General features: G+C 34.0%; 1 protein-coding gene across 1 annotated transcript; it reads right to left on the reverse strand.

Moving 5' to 3' along the window:
- Window positions 1-895: 895 nt before the first annotated feature.
- YIPF5 (Yip1 domain family member 5) lies at window positions 896-10,825 on the reverse strand. Its single transcript, XM_003756695.2, has 6 exons — window positions 10,648-10,825; window positions 10,049-10,165; window positions 7,126-7,298; window positions 5,934-6,079; window positions 5,193-5,374; window positions 896-2,557 (listed from the first exon to the last, which is right to left on the reverse strand). The coding sequence occupies exons 2-6, from the start codon at window positions 10,153-10,155 to the stop codon at window positions 2,395-2,397; spliced, it is 771 nt and encodes a 256-aa protein (XP_003756743.1). The 5' UTR covers window positions 10,156-10,165; window positions 10,648-10,825; the 3' UTR covers window positions 896-2,394.
- Window positions 10,826-12,999: the final 2,174 nt, after the last annotated feature.

The raw sequence follows: 12,999 nt of genomic DNA on the forward strand, positions 1-12,999 counted from the left end.
TATTACTATGTCTAGTCAGATGGCAAAAGGAACAGCCCATTCATTAAATATAGCTTTTAAATATGCATGGTTTAAACACACTATTATTATATCCTTATTTGGTTTTGAAAAATTATTATCATTGAGAAAGGTAGCATAGAACAGTGGGTCTTGCATCTGGAAGTCTTGGATTCAAATTCTTTTACACATATTAGTTATGTGACCTTGTACAAGTTATCTGACATCTCCTTGGCAACATTCTCTAAAGCTTTGTTAGTTAAGATGCTGACTTGCATAGATGAAGGAAGTTAGAAGTTCTCATACCATTAAAATCACAGGTGCTAAAAACGTACATTCTGCTTACCCTTTTCCAAAGTTTATGGGGAAAAAAAAGTTAGTTTAAAAATTTAAAGTATAGAAGGAAGTATGGTTAAAAAAAAAAAACCAAAAAACCTTTAAAGATTAAGACCAGAAAAACTGATGGCTACAACTATATGTACATGTATACAAATATGGATATATACACATATAAACAGATGTACATGGATATCCACACATAAGGAAACAAAGCCATAGGCAAAAGAACCTTCAGACAGATGTAAGGGAATCGGTCTAGTTTGTATTTCATTCAACGCTTAAGTGTTCTATATATGGGTTTTTGTCCCTTTTTATTTATTTGACTTTGCGGTTGATAATATAAGAAAAAACTTGGAACTAAACAGTCATTCTACCACAAAATATTTGGGGCATGTAAATGAAAGGCCAATTGTTTTAAAGCATAAATAAAGCAAGGGGAGAATAGAATTCCCAAAGAACAATTAATTCTTCACCCCGTTTTCTGTGAAAAAGTTTAATATTAGCAGGAGTCCATTAAAGTTTTCCATTTACAGAACCTGTTTAAAAAACTCAATAATGAAAAATGCAAAGATATTTTATTATGAAAAAGTAATAAAAATTATATTGGCCCAGCATGCAATAATATAACAAAAGTTGATCAACTATTTTAAAAACTCTCCAAATACTGTCATTTCCCCCCCCAAAAAAAGTATCAATTTTATGAATAAAAAGTAAACAAAAAACACTTCTTAAAATACATGTTGAATCTGTCACCTTTTAGACTTGAAAATATGATCTAAAAAGTAGTATCACATAAACAAATTAAACATTTTTAAAGAACTGATACAATATAGTGTTTTCAATAAACGTGCTTAAAAAGTTCTCTTCCTATTGAGATTCGCCATTTTCTCAATGATTATATTTTATCTGGAATCAGTGACTTTCACCATGGATAGTTAATACTCAATATAAGAATGTAATATTTCTGTGTGAAATTCAAATAAAACACCACTCAGAATAAGACAAAATGTAGTTTTGATGAGAGCAAAAGAAAGTAATATTATAAAAGCTATAGTAAATTACTTTATATTTAATCTTTTCTTTTTAAGTTTGTTATCAGTTAAACCTATCCTTATAGCTTGGTAAGACCAGAAAAGGGACTTCAAAATCATCACTGACACAGAAAGTGAGACAGAGAAAATGATTTAGAAAAAGCCAACTCAACAACAGGTAAAATTACTTCAGGAAAATTTAATCAATAAGCATCAAATGTACTTTACATTGATAACTGCATTATGACAACTGCTATATTTTAAGTATCCTTCTCAAAAAGGCTAGTGATTTTTTTTTCTGGGAAGTACTGTGAACTTCATATCAATTGTTAATACAAGCATTAGTTTTGACTAGCCAGTCCTAGTCACTTTATTTCTGCTAATGCTAATATCTACACATTTATTCACATTTTGAGTCTATCAGAAGTAGACTGAGTCATTTGTACTCCTTTGCATTTTAGCAAGTTCTTTTACATAAGATAATTTAAAGGAATAACCTTTGAAATGCAAACTCACAACATATTACATCAGGAATCACGTTTGCTTCAAGTGCATTTGGTTCAAGCGTACTAAAAATTTTCTTCTCTATCTTGGGAAACAAGTTTTGCAATAGATCTAGCATTGGAATATCTGCTAATGTGTTACATGGAATGATGTCTAGAAAGACCTTTAACTGTGGTTTCTTTCACCCTTGCTTGATAAAAATCTATCAAAAACATCATAATAATTTGCAAGAAACAAAGTTGTTTTTCTAAAAGCTGTAGGAACAGGAAAGAAACATTACATCTTATTCTTATAAGCACAAACACTTAAACTTAAAGCTAGACACATTGCGGGAAACCCAAGTATTCAAAAGTTCTATAAAAATGAACAAGAGATACATGTTTATTCCCATTGTTCCAAAGGTCAAGAGTTAAATCTGCATGATAGTGATGGTGTAGTGTGGTCTGCTGGTCCAATTTAAAAGTTCGACGTTTTACATTTTTAGTATTTGGCCCACTGATGTCCAATATCCAAGATATACAGTTCAAAAAATGGAAATCAGGGCAAAGACTCCATATAATAAAGCACAAGGATATGCTACTAGAAGTTGCTGTCCTTCCATAGCTAAGGCAGAGATGAAAATTTTTGAAGCAGAGAAACTGCACCATCCAATAATCCCAGCAGTGAGAATAACTCCTACCATTCCCCTGCAACAACAAGAAAAATGTGGGTAAAGTTATTTTCAAGTGTTCTGAAAACAATATAAAAATGTGTTAACTATTTTTTAAAATTACATTTGAATGCTCAGACATCAAACATTTGTAGATTCGGTTAGTATCCCCTCTCTAAGTTATGAAAAATGTGGCTGATAGCAATTTTTAACAAAATGCTAAAACCAAAGTAATCTTTTTCCCACATGTTAATAAGCCTCTGAAGCACTTGACAAAAGCCATTTATTATAAGTCTTAAGTCTTCTCTTTTTCAGGCTAACTAGCTCTTTCAAATGACCCTTGTAAATTAGCCCCTCAACATCTTAGTCATATTCTTTCTATGGTTTATCAATATCAATATCAATATCAAAGAGCAGAACACAATATTCTACACATGGCATTATCAGGGAAAAAGATATTGGAACTATTTAGCCTCTCATTACAGACAAGAGTGATTCTTTTTAATGCCACCTTCAATTACATTACACTGATTGATTACATTGTTGATTGATTTAGAGATTAAAATCTATCACCATCACCCCCCCTACCCCACTCCCGCCACTCTAAAAAGTCACAATGTTTTTTCCACACACTCTCTCCACCACAGATAAAGACTACAAACAAACAAAACCACACAACTTCATAAATGTAAGGCTTCACATCTTATTAACGATTCAGTTTATCATTCTTGGGTCTCTTTGTGAGTTCTCATTTTGCTGCAAGTTCAATATTCAAATCCTACATACTACACTTGAATATATAGCTCAGAATTCTGCCTTTGCTCTCACTTTTATCTCCATGTGCTATCTTAGTGATCTCATTAGTTTCCAGGAGTTCCAGTACTACACAGATGATACTCAAAGTATCCACTATATATCCATACCTAATCTATATTCTAAGCATCAATCCTGCATCTCTAAGCAAATACCAGACATCTCTATTTAGATGCCCAAAGGTACCTTTATTACATTTAGCATCTTAAACTTTAATATGTACAAAATTGAATTTAATCTCTTTCCTCCTAAATGCACTGTTCTTCCTGACTTCTGTTTCTGCATAGAGTGTCACTATTCTTCCAGGAACTTTATTTTCAACTTGGGAATCATCATTCATCCCCCAACTCTTCAATCTCATTTCCCATTTGCAACTGGTTGTCAATTCTACCTCAATAACCTCTCTATCTTTTATTCCCTGTATTTATACGCAAACTCTCCTAATCCAGGTCCTTATCAATTCTTGCCTAGATTATTACAATAGCCTAATATCTCCCTGTATTGTTTTCCCTTCTACAAAATATCTTTCACACAGCTGTCAAACTGATTTTGATGTTAAAGTATAAGGCTGACCATATTACTCCCTTACCCTAAAACTGAGTGGCCACCCATTACCTTTGGGATAAATAGAAATTCAAAGCCTTTACAATCTACCTTGAGTTTATCTTTACAGATTAATTACACATTACTTCTTCGCTACTCTGTATTCTATGATTCCATCAAACTGATCCAAGACTGCTCCCCATATGTTACATTCTATCTCCTAGGTCCATGACTGGAATAATCTCCTTACTTGTGCCCCTAAGAACTTCTGGATCTCTTATTTATGGCTCACTTTTGGTGCTTTCCCTTTTAAGAAATCTTTCCCAATTCCTCAGTTATGAGTACTTGCCCTCCTCCACAAATATATTTATTTTAAACATACCATACGTTTACTTAAGAATGAGAGCTCCTTGGAGTAAACACTATGTCCCTTTTGTACTTGAATGCTGAAGACTCTACCTACTACAATGTCTAGCAAAAAACAGGTACTTAATAAATGCTAGGATCTCTTCTGGATCTTCAATTTGATATACAAGATATTAGTCTCTTTATATCATTTATTTTCTGTGTATCAGAGGCTTCATAGTATTCAGAGGTTAGAAGAGACTAGAAATTAGCTAGTCCATTTAAACAGGAATGAGAGAATTTTTCCTCTCTCTGTGAGTTCCTTAGATATTGTCTTGGTAAAGTCAACAAAGAACACAGAAGGGGAAAAAAATTATTCAATCCTCTACCACTTCAGTTTGATATACACACAAAAGGTTCTCCTCAGAATCAATATAAAGTACTAGAGATTATACACTTTAAAGACAGTAGTTAAACCATGACTCATAATGAAAATAAGTCAATTATCTGACTATCTGCTACTAGGCACTTGACAGCCTTTTCATGAATAAATCTAAGGTCATGAATACTACTGGTAGTTTGAAATCCTATAAACCATTAGATAAAAAGAACTATTTAGTATTATATATTTTATTTCCAGTTTTTAAAGTGCATATCAATATGCCGTATTTTATTTATACAAGTTTAGCACAAGTCCAAGGAATCAAAGTAATTAGGCTCTATTATTTTAGCATATTAACAAAAGAAAACATCATCAGAAATACAGTATTTCTTAACGATGATGGCAATAAGATGACAGATTAACCATGACTGTAAGTGTGGCTAATACTGACAAATTTTCTTGTACAGCTATAAGTGAAAGTAATATTAAATTTTTTAAAGTCAATTTTTAATATTGTATATTATTTATATCCCCAAAAGAATAAGTAGTACTTTGCTACTATGTGAAACAAAAAGTATTTAATACTCACTGCAAAGAAAATATAACTGCAAAGCTGGAAAGTAGGATCATAGGAAGAAGACAATATCCAAGTACACTAGCGACACAACCAAATGAGACACCTGTCATACTCATTAAGTTTAATAGACAAAACATTCCTAGACATCCGATTGCACTGATCCCATATACATATCCAAACTGAATTTTACCAGCCTGTGATTAAGAAAAAAAAAATGCAAGTTAAAAACAAGAATCAGATGTTTACAGAGCATTTTATTCATTAAACACACTTTATATGAAAATATGCCTACATCATTCTTTTTCCAGTTTGATAAAAGGGGAGAAAAGGAGAAATCAAATGCACAACTAATAATTAAAAAGAATGTCATTTTTATCAAAGGAAATGTGGAAGAATAAATTAACAAAATTAAACTATATGTCATTTTGTAAGAAAGGAATAGAAACTACAAAAGATTCCCAATTTTTTTTTTTAAGATTTTTTCTAATAACCAATTTTTTATTTTGAAGAAGAAATGTGAACAGATTTTGAAATCATGGTAAATTAGTGTCCTTTGGGAAAGATGAACTGGTAAAACTGGAGATCTAAACACTTTAACATTATTCATTATATGAGGAATACTAAAAAGCATGAAAACAGGTTTTGGTGAAACTTAGTGAAAATACCAGGGATATTTTGCTTGCTTGTTTTGCTTCTTATTATATGTGAAAAAATGGGTATTATTTAGAGAAAATTTTACACCTTAATACTTACCAGTAACAATGTGGCTCCAAAGGCCAGACAGAAAACCATTGGTCCTGCCAAATCGGTTTCATTCATGATGCTTCCATCTGCTACTTTTAATGGGTGCAACACTGTTAGTGTTTTTTGCCAGATGTGATCAAAATTGATTCCTAATTCTAAGGAAAGAAAAAATAAAAATGCATACATATTTATTTATATTTTAACTCATTTTTTTCGTTTAAAAAAAATTTTTTTTTTGAGGTAATTGGGGTTGAGTGACTAGCCCAGGGTGTCACACAGCAAGGAAGTGTTAAGTTTCTGACACCAAATTTGAACCCATGTCCTCTTTACTTCAGGGCTGGTGCTCTATCCACTGCACCATCTAGCTGCCCCATTTTACCATTATTTTAAATTAAGAGGAAAATCCGAATTTAATCAAAACATAAATTTTTTCCTGACAAATAAAACTATTCAAATTGGATTGCTGAACTTATAGGTATGATATTTAATAGTGGAAGTTTTCCTAAATCTTAAATATAAATTTTACATATCTGTAGAATATTCCATATTTATAACACAGAATTCTTCTACTATGGTGGCAGAGCAGGGCCTCTATGTGATGGAGTAAATATAGATTTTTCTATGTGATTGCCACAATCACATTTTAAGAAATACCTAGAAACAATTTACAAAGTTCTGGAATATCCTGAAGGAATATAATATCTTGAAGTTTTCAAAACAATCAGAATGTGAAGTAATATTTGATACCACCTGTGTATTACAGTGTTCTACACCATATGATATATGGTGTAGACAACATACACTGTCTACTAGTGTTTTTAGGTAAAATAGAATCATTAATAATAAATTTGCTTTTTCCCTTTTTATTTCTTCTGCAGCTAGAATTTCATCACTTATATTAAGTATAGCACTATCACTTGCAAACTTATGTGAGTATAAAAACCTATTTCTTTACCTTTCAAGTCTAACTTTAGCATGTGGGATAATATGACCTATTTAAAGTCCTTTTTAAATCTCAATGAGTGTGTTAAAACTGGGTTACCCATAACAGGATTTCTTTTAAAAAAGAAATTGGGAACATTTGTCTAAATTAGATCTGACTTCCAAACTATTTAAAACTTTTATTCTGCCAATTTACTAAATTGAAACATCTTATCTTGTCTGGGGCAGGGAGGAAAGGGAACAAAACAAACTCTTATACCTTCTAATAAAGGTGGCTCGTCCTCAAAATTGTTTCCATAGATTGATTGTGGTGTAGATGGAGTGTATGCCTGTGTTGGCTGGAAAATTTGTCCAGTATAAGGCTGCTGTGATTGCATCATGTCTGGAGGGACATATCTGCCTTGTTGAGAATAGTCATAGCCACCATACTGTCTGTAAAGGAAAGAAAATTATATTACTCCAAAACATTCTTTCTTTCCCAATATTAATCAATAAATGAAGTTTAAACTCCTAAACTTTCATTCTGGCTGTGGAAAAGTTTTTAATTTAGCTATACTGTTCCCATTATATCTACTTTATTGACTACTGGTAGTCCTATTTTACTAGAATTTGAGTTTCCCTTTATTCACTGATAATGATGACAAGATCAGTTATTAAAATTAAAAGAAGAGAAGCAAAAACTATTCTAGTCCTTCTGCCGTAATTTTATACTTTACTGGAAGGTCCATCCAATGACTCCTGGGGTTCTGTGCTGGAATGTCCAAGAGAATTTTGAGTGTCTTTGAAATAGAGATAAGTCTTATTCCATTTTTGCTGCTGTTTTTAAAGATACAAAGTTAACAACTGTGTGAAGTTTAGTCTATCCCCATGGTTGTTTAAAAAGAAAATAGGCAAAGGACAGAGAGGTAGAGAGGGAGCAGGGAGAAATAAAAGAGAAAAGAGAAAGAGGGAGAGAAAAAAACATAGGGGAGAGGGAGAGAGAGAGAGAGAGAGAGAGAGAGAGAGAGAGAATGAAAGAGATAAGTTTGGGAGAAGGGGCAGTATAATTAGATATATACTGGTTATTATTATAGGGAATAAAAAGATATTTTTACTTGTAATTAAGTGCTATATAATATATACTAATATAAGCACTTCACATGACCATTATGCAGGAACATAATAAAGAACCAAATATAAACTTCTGAATACCCTGTTATTGTTTTTCTAAGTTTTGCTTATAAAATAAAACTGAAACTAAGCTCTTAAAAAAAAAAATCACAAAAGACAATATTGTTTATATAATACTACATGAGTTATTTTCTATTACTATTAAAAAATAAAACCTTAATTTCATTTTATTCCATTCTCTATTGCTTTTCAAATGTCCAAACCTCTTTAAGAATTCTATTAATTTCAAATCAAATCAGAAGAAATTTAACTATTCTTTGTGCAAGTCTTCTATATGTTGACAAAATCTAATCTTTGAAAACATGATAGTAAACATTTTCTTAATGTACATGTCACTGATCTAGACACTCTACAATAAAAAGTCTTTAAAATATTATCATTTTAAAAGCACCTTTTCAAAATGTAGAGATCTGAAAGAGCCTTTAGAGAACATCTAATCCTACCCTTTTAGAGTACATATGAAGAAAGAGTACTATTGATTCTTTGCTTTCTTCAATGTTACATAGAGGCCTAAGGCTCTCTTTACTCCTAGGTTTTATGTATCTATTTCAAGGACTTAATGAAGGGCTTGGTTTAGTGGGACACCCTTAATTTCCCTTAAGTCATGGTCAAAAAGGCTTGAATTTGCCTTCCCTCACTCTACCCCTGTGTGTGTTTCGGAAACACACACAGATTAAGACATGCAAAATTTGCAGGATAAAAATAGTGTACTCCTTACTGATGAGAAGTATAAAAGATCCTCAAAGAAATGTGTTATTTGTGGCAGTAAAAGCCAGTGCTAAAGATTTTCACTGGTAATACAAATTGAAAATTTACCACTAACTTGCTATAATCTAGCAAACTAAATCTTCTGAAATGACACAGCCAGATGTTAAAATGTCATTATCTTGCATACCTAACATATATGAAGCAGTGGCAAAATCCAATTATTGTAAGCCTTAAAAAACTTGAAGCTATCAAAACTAAAACATAATTTCTTAGTTTTACTAGCATAATCTCAAAACATGCTTAACAGTCAGAAAGATCACCATCTAGAAGGCCATTAGATAATTTTACAATAAGGAGAATCAATTGGAACCAAACTATAGAAAAATAATTTTGGAAGAGGCCTTAGTTCATCATACTTTTTACAACCAAATTTGTGTATTAATTCAAGTCCAGGACTCAGATCTTTGACTACTCTCAATGACAATGGTTTTGAGAAAACTAGCCAATTTCATAAAACGAAAATTTTGGGAGTGGGAGGGTGAGGATGGAAAATGAAAAGCAATAAAAATGAGTACCAAATGCTGTGTTGTTGAGGTATTGCAGTAACAAGAAATCCACACTCCCATTAAACATACTTTTTACCTTTTCTAATTTCTATTATAATCTGAATAAGTCTCAAAATGAACAGAATTAAAATAATGAACTAAGTATATCCTTTTGTAAATTTTTTCACAATAACTGGTTAGCACTGTTCAATTTCTAGGGGTTTCTACCACTAGCATTTTGTGAAAAGTCTTTTTTTACTTATGTCTTGACACTTTTGCAAGAAATAAGATTGTAATACAGCAGCATGAATTTCAAGGAGTAATTTTTCATTTTTCCCCCCAACTACTTTACATTTTGAAAATATCTTTTGCAATACTCTTAAGAGACTGAAAAAATTCAAGCTTCTAGATAATTGGGGTTATACACAGAGAACTCTTTAATAAGACAAAATGCAAAGTGCAAATGCCTAATAATAATAATTGCTCCTCCTTATCTGGCTGTTTAAAATTCGCAAATTTCTTTCTTCCCAGCACTGTGAGGTAAATAATCCGAGTATTACTATCCCCAATTGACAGTTGATTAATCTCAGTATATCAGTGTTAAATAATTTATTTACTTGACCAAAAGTCACACTGCTAAGTAGCTCTAAAATATAGGATATAAACATAGGTCCCCAGGCCTTCAGGCTCAAAGTCTAGCACGCCAACAGCACCCAAAATATGAGCAAAAAAAAAATGTGCGAAAAGTCATAAAGTTACTTGCTATATGGTCCCCCTCCAGCATAATCATAAGACTGCTGTGTTTGGTCATCGATGCTGTAACTGGTCTGGTAGAAATCCGTATTAAAGCTGTCGAACCCTGACATTGCGGATAATCTGCAACAGAAAAACGGAAACTCTGGGGTTAGGTGAACTCTGGATCTGCTAAAGACCCTGCTCGGAGGCAGGCTGGAAAGAAACAAGTTATCATCGTGCTTCAATGCCTCTGGGAAAAGAATCTGCGAATCCGGGGAACCACAGGGGGAGAAGGTTCTTCGGGGAACCTGAGAGAGAGGCAGCGAGCGGGCGCCTCAGGAGGAGCCCCGGGGTGGGCGCGGCTGTGACCCCCGAGGGCCTGCTCCGCGGCCGCCGCACGTCACAGACACGGAGAGAAAGAGCGACGGGAAAAGCTCAGTCTGATTCCGGACAACCGGAGACTCGGGCCGGCCCGGGACGGGGGAGGGGGGAGGGCGCGGCCCAGACAAGCAGGAGCCGGGTCTTTCGGAGCGGCTGATCTGGGACCAGGACAAGAAGCAGAGGGCTTCAAGCTGTCCGAAAAGACATTGCCTAGTTGAGCAATAAGGCCCGCGAACACTTACCCAGAACCGGAACAGCTCCAGCGGCCTTAAAATCCCCCCAGGGTCTGCAGCAGATTTCCCCAAAGCGGTATTGTTGCTACGTGTCAAAGGGCCAAAAAACTGCTTCCGGGGCACACCAACAGGCGCAGGCGCAGGTCCTCCTGGCTCTGAGACCAGGTTTGAAGAAAGGGCGGAAATCGCAAAGGAGGAAGGCTGTCCTCAGGAGCATGCGCATTTACTACTCTGAAAGCTTGCGAGGGGAGGGAGAAAAGGCGTCTTCCTAATCCTATAGCAAATGATAGGAGGGAAGAGCGCAGGCGCAGAAGATCTGCAGTCCTTACCCGTGGGAAAAAGACGAAAGGGATGATGGAGCATCTGTTAATGGGATTTTTTTTTTTTTTTTTTAATCTGGAAGGAACATTTGAGTTCTAAAAAGTGTAGTCCAACTCTGTCATTTTACAGATGAAAAAACCGAGGCGTAGGAAAAGAAAATTACTGATCCAGGATCACGCAGGTAGTATATAGCTTTAAAGCTGGAAGGAACCCCGAAGCCATCAAGTCCACTTCTATTACTTCACAACAACAAAAAAAAAAAAAAAAAAAATGAGGCATATTGTTAAGTGACTCACTGCTACTAAGTGTCAGAAGCAGAATTTGAAACATAAAAGAGACCTGAAATTCAAGAGCCTAATACATCAACTCTATGCATTTATTGTGTGAGAAAAGGATTGTAGCAAAGAGAACATTTCACAGGGAAGCAGATTAGAAAGAAGAAAGAATTCTTCAGCTGCTCAAAGGAGAGAAGAAAAAAAGTGAAATATTACCGTTTCTAGAGGTTTTCAGGCAGGGAATAGGGTTTAAGTCCTCTCCCTTAAACCCGAAAGTAGGATGTTTGCAAAGTTTTGGGAAAGGCTTTGAACCTAGCTTTTCCAAATTACCCTTGAGCTGAGCAAGATCTCCAAATTCAGCTAGAGTTCATTCAAAAGATGTATGGCAAGCAGCTCTGAGCCTCAGAAACCGTTCTGTTTTACTGGTTGGTGATGCTGTGAAAAAGGGAAGTTCTCATATACAGTATACCTGGTGGAGAATTCTGAAAGAATCCACCAGTCACCACCTGAAAGAGCTCCTATTTCATTCAAAGCCATCTTCAATTGTCTTGATCTATATCTGAACACGGGAAGCAGATGGCTCTGGAGTAGAAAGTGAAGTAGGTGACCTTGCACAGTCTTGTCTCACTTAAATCTAATTCACATGAAGTGAACATCCAACTTCTCAATCTCAATACTCTTCCTGTGTTGCTATGATGATTGAAAATGGTAAACAACTATAATCACTTTATAATAAAAATGTCAGGGTCATTTAAAGGGTATTGCAGAGATAGATATAGTCCTAAATCAATAAGTATATATTATCAACGAAGAATTGAAATTACTAGGATCATAGATTCATGGAATCATTAAAGAAACTCCAGGGATAGCATGAGCACTGGGGAATTAGCCAATTTTGTTGACAAATCAGACTGTCATGTCTTCCATCTATCTTTGAGCACTGGACTTAGAATTAGAAAGAGCTGAGGTAAAATTTTGTCTCAGATATTTTACAAAGTGGAGATGATAAGAACAGTGCTTAATTTATAGGGTGGTGGTTGTGAGATTCAAAGGAGATAGCATATATAAAGCATTTTGCAAACCTCAAAGTGCTATATGATGTACAACCCACCTACCAAATCTATTAATTTTATTTCTTTTTCTATTAATCTTCTTAAACACTATTTCCTTGGCCACATGTTTAAGAATTGATACCTAATCATCAAAAATTCTTAGTTGGCCTATCATTTGTAGATCTTGTAGCTGCCTATCCCCGAAACAGAAACTTAAAAGGAAATTTTATATGTAACCACTGCTTTTCAATTATCTTGTATATTATTCTGATACCTTAACGCCTTTTTTTTTTTAACATAAAGCTTTTTTTAAAAGTTCTAAACTTAAGTAGATTGAAACCTTGATGCTTGAGAACTTGTAGATCCCTTTTGTTTTTATAAATTTACTTCTGAATATATTTCTCTCCACAAAGACTAAAAAGAAAAAAAGGGGGTAAAAACAACAAGAAACCATCTTTGGTAAACCCATTTCCAGAAATATGGCTAATGTTGGACAATATCTGAAATCTTTCATCTGAACTTTTGTTAAGGAAGAGAGGAACTTAAATTTTCTCACTTTTCACTGTGATCAACTATCATAAAGAGTTTTTCAGTCTTTTTTTTTTTATCAGCCTTTACATTTTTGTTTCTAGAGATACCATTTCTGGTGCAAAGGTTAAATAATTGACTGAGGCCTTTCTCATGGCTTGTTAAAATTAGCTCAAATTTTATGC

Source organism: Sarcophilus harrisii, chromosome 2, assembly GCF_902635505.1.
Source record: "Sarcophilus harrisii chromosome 2, mSarHar1.11, whole genome shotgun sequence".
Lineage (NCBI taxonomy): Eukaryota > Metazoa > Chordata > Mammalia > Dasyuromorphia > Dasyuridae > Sarcophilus > Sarcophilus harrisii.

Coding starts and splice junctions, on each gene's coding strand:
- YIPF5 (XM_003756695.2), bottom strand. CDS start 10,155: ATGTCAGGGTTCGACAGCTTTAATACGGATTTCTACCAGACCAGTTAC. Junction 7,299..10,048: donor GGAGGGGGACCATATAGCAA/GTAACTTTATGA, acceptor TTTCCTTTACAG/ACAGTATGGTGGCTATGACT. Junction 5,375..5,933: donor TTGGAGCCACATTGTTACTG/GTAAGTATTAAG, acceptor TCTTAATCACAG/GCTGGTAAAATTCAGTTTGG.